Raw genomic sequence first — 2,693 nt, 5'->3', positions numbered from 1 at the left:
ATCTCATAAAATCAACACATGAGAAGGCCTCGGTTGCTAAGGACAAACTTTGCGATGGACACAAACAAAAGGTGATTTATGAGAGCATGAATAATCATTCCACTTGAAATTGACTCCATGGTTGATGTGTCCACAGTGTTGTCCTCCATTTGCATTGTTTGGCTGTTGGATATCCCACTGGGAAAACTTGTATTCAGATCCATCGGACCAAATCCATCCTCCTTCCCTGTGGAGATCAGTGAGTCCGATCCAGGTCCATTCTCGAGTGGGATCAAAGTTCTGGATCAAGGACTTGACAAAATCATGTTCTTCCAGACTGTGGATGGACACCAGGTTGGCTTCCTCTTTCACACACAGGAGCTCTGCTTCACCCCAGGTCAGACGGGAAGCAAAGTACTTGTAGCAGCGACCGTTGAAGCTGAACCAGAACATGGGACAGTCGCCTCGCTGCAGCTTCAGCTCCTGTCCATCCGAAGGAGACACAGCAGCCAGAGCCAGAACAAACAGGGAGAAGAACAGCATCATGGTGGAATTCAGAGTCTCTAAGTCTGAGAGCTTTGAATGATGTGATGGATGTTGATCAGAATCCTGCAGAGTCCGGTGACCAGGAGCTTCTTTTATATCCCTTAGAGAGGCTGTCTGATCTGTTGCTGTGGTATCATTGGTCAGAGCAGCTGGTAATATATTCAGGTGTCACACCTGCAGGACCAAATCGGGTTATCTAATAAAGATTGATCGTTCCACCTTAAATCTTTTCATTAATATATGATAATAACTGATAAAACACGTGACAGTTGTCTATCAATCTTAAGAGTTAAGAAATACTGACAGCAACACAATTAAACATGTCTGTCTCTGAAACTACAATGAAATATGTTGCATGTTTTTGGACAAAATCACCACTTTCATTTGTGAGAGGTTTAATTTCCTTGTTGAATTCCTGTCAAAGCTTTACTCTAATGAGGAAGTATTTTTATCTTGTACATTTCTGTTTTTATTGCATTATTATTGTGCAAAGATCACTGATTTTAATCTGTGATAAAAGTCTCAGCACGTTCAAGGTTGTGACTGGGACTTTTATTTACGTTGACTCTGGACAAACGGCAGATAAAATAAATGTAATCACTTTTAATGCCAACCAGTTAATGATCTATTTATATTTATTTCCTCATTCAATTCCCGTAAAAGCTCTTCTTTCACAACTTTATCTTTTACTACTACTACGCGGTTATGTTTTTATTGCATCATAAATACACGGATGTCATTGAGTGCACTGTAAGTGATTTTCGGAGCAGAATGAGCAGGAAGAACTTGATCAGGCCTCAGCGCTCAATCTTTGGCACGAGCGGAAATCATCACCAAAGGTAGTTCTCGTCAGCCTGAAGCTCTGCACGTGTCTTACGTGGTCTTTTTAGTACTACATCTTGAAATCATCCTGATAGGTTTTTTGTCAAGGCTAACGTCTTAATAACATGAGCTGCAACTGGAAGCTTGAGTATTTTTACATTTTAACTGTGGGAAACGCCTGAAAAACCAAGTGACTCTTTCACTTTCCACCTGGTTGTATTTAAACAACATAATGTAACTCTGGTCATGTGTAAAGTACTGGTATTGGTGAAGTTAAAACTGATTAAATGCAGACTTTATGGGTACATGGATGCTAATGTATAGTACTTCTTAGTACCTCATAGAGCTAAAGGAAGATGTGCTTTTGAATAAAGATGTGAGACAGATCCTACAGACTGGTTATGTGTCCATGAGGTACATCGATGTCAATTAATCACCCAATAGATTTCAAACAACAACTTATGCCTATAAATAAAATACAGTCGACAAAGTTTCTTCAATCAAACCTCTCCACCGTACGCGAGACCAAAGAGCCGTTGGAAAAGAAGAAATTCATTTTGTGGATCGGTCGTCTTTAAGCACAAAACAAGCTGAGATCAGGAGTGTGAAACTGACTGAGGATCACCTGTGAGCTACAGGGACACGAGTCAGAATTCAGGATGGATTGTAAACAATCACCTGTTCCCGTCAATTTTCAAATCATTTTTTTAAACTTCATATAATGTGTTTTTCTGGAGTTTTAGTTGACATTCTGTCTCTCTCTATCAAAATAAAATCAGTCATTTCACTTTTTTGTAAGTGGGCAAACTAACAATATCAGGAGGGGATCAAATATTTATTTTCCCCACCATTGTACTTTTGTACTAATACAAACCCCCCTGTAGATACACCATAATGTTAGTACACAACCAGTTCACCATCTAAATCTTTTCACCTATTTATGTCTTGAAGAGATTCTCTGTTAATTCGGTGGGGAAAAAATCCAATCATTTATGTTTTTTTGCCACCACTTTTTGAATTGTTGTGCTGCTTTGTCCCATTTAAATACGCTGTTCATCGGGTTTAGCTGACATCATCTTGGTTTTGGTGGCTTCAGTTCATTAAAGCTTTAAATAAACTCTAACGCACCGAAGTGAAATGTTAAGGGAGAAAACGCACAACTGCTTGGGGGTTTGAAGGAATTAAATATGGGGCGCCGTTTGTAAAGGAGCTTGTGCTCAAAATTCATGCCTAAATTTTGTCACATTTAGCTTCAAACACTGTTTTAAAATGTAGTGTTGATTTTCTGATGTCACTTTTTACAACATTTAGCTAGTTACATGTAATTGTTACAGCTACATGCTAAA

The 2,693-nt window shown here is 39.0% G+C and overlaps 1 protein-coding gene across 1 annotated transcript; it reads right to left on the bottom strand.

The window, feature by feature from the left end:
* On the bottom strand, positions 1-597 carry LOC108238753 (lactose-binding lectin l-2-like). Its single transcript, XM_017421045.3, has one exon. It carries the CDS (start codon positions 523-525, stop codon positions 37-39), a length of 489 nt encoding a protein of 162 aa, XP_017276534.1. The 5' UTR covers positions 526-597; the 3' UTR covers positions 1-36.
* Between the last annotated feature and the right edge of the window lie 2,096 nt (positions 598-2,693).

The sequence above is a fragment of the Kryptolebias marmoratus genome, linkage group LG5 (assembly GCF_001649575.2).
Source record: "Kryptolebias marmoratus isolate JLee-2015 linkage group LG5, ASM164957v2, whole genome shotgun sequence".
Taxonomy (NCBI): domain Eukaryota; kingdom Metazoa; phylum Chordata; class Actinopteri; order Cyprinodontiformes; family Rivulidae; genus Kryptolebias; species Kryptolebias marmoratus.
This window is presented reverse-complemented; position numbering and strand designations above follow the sequence as displayed.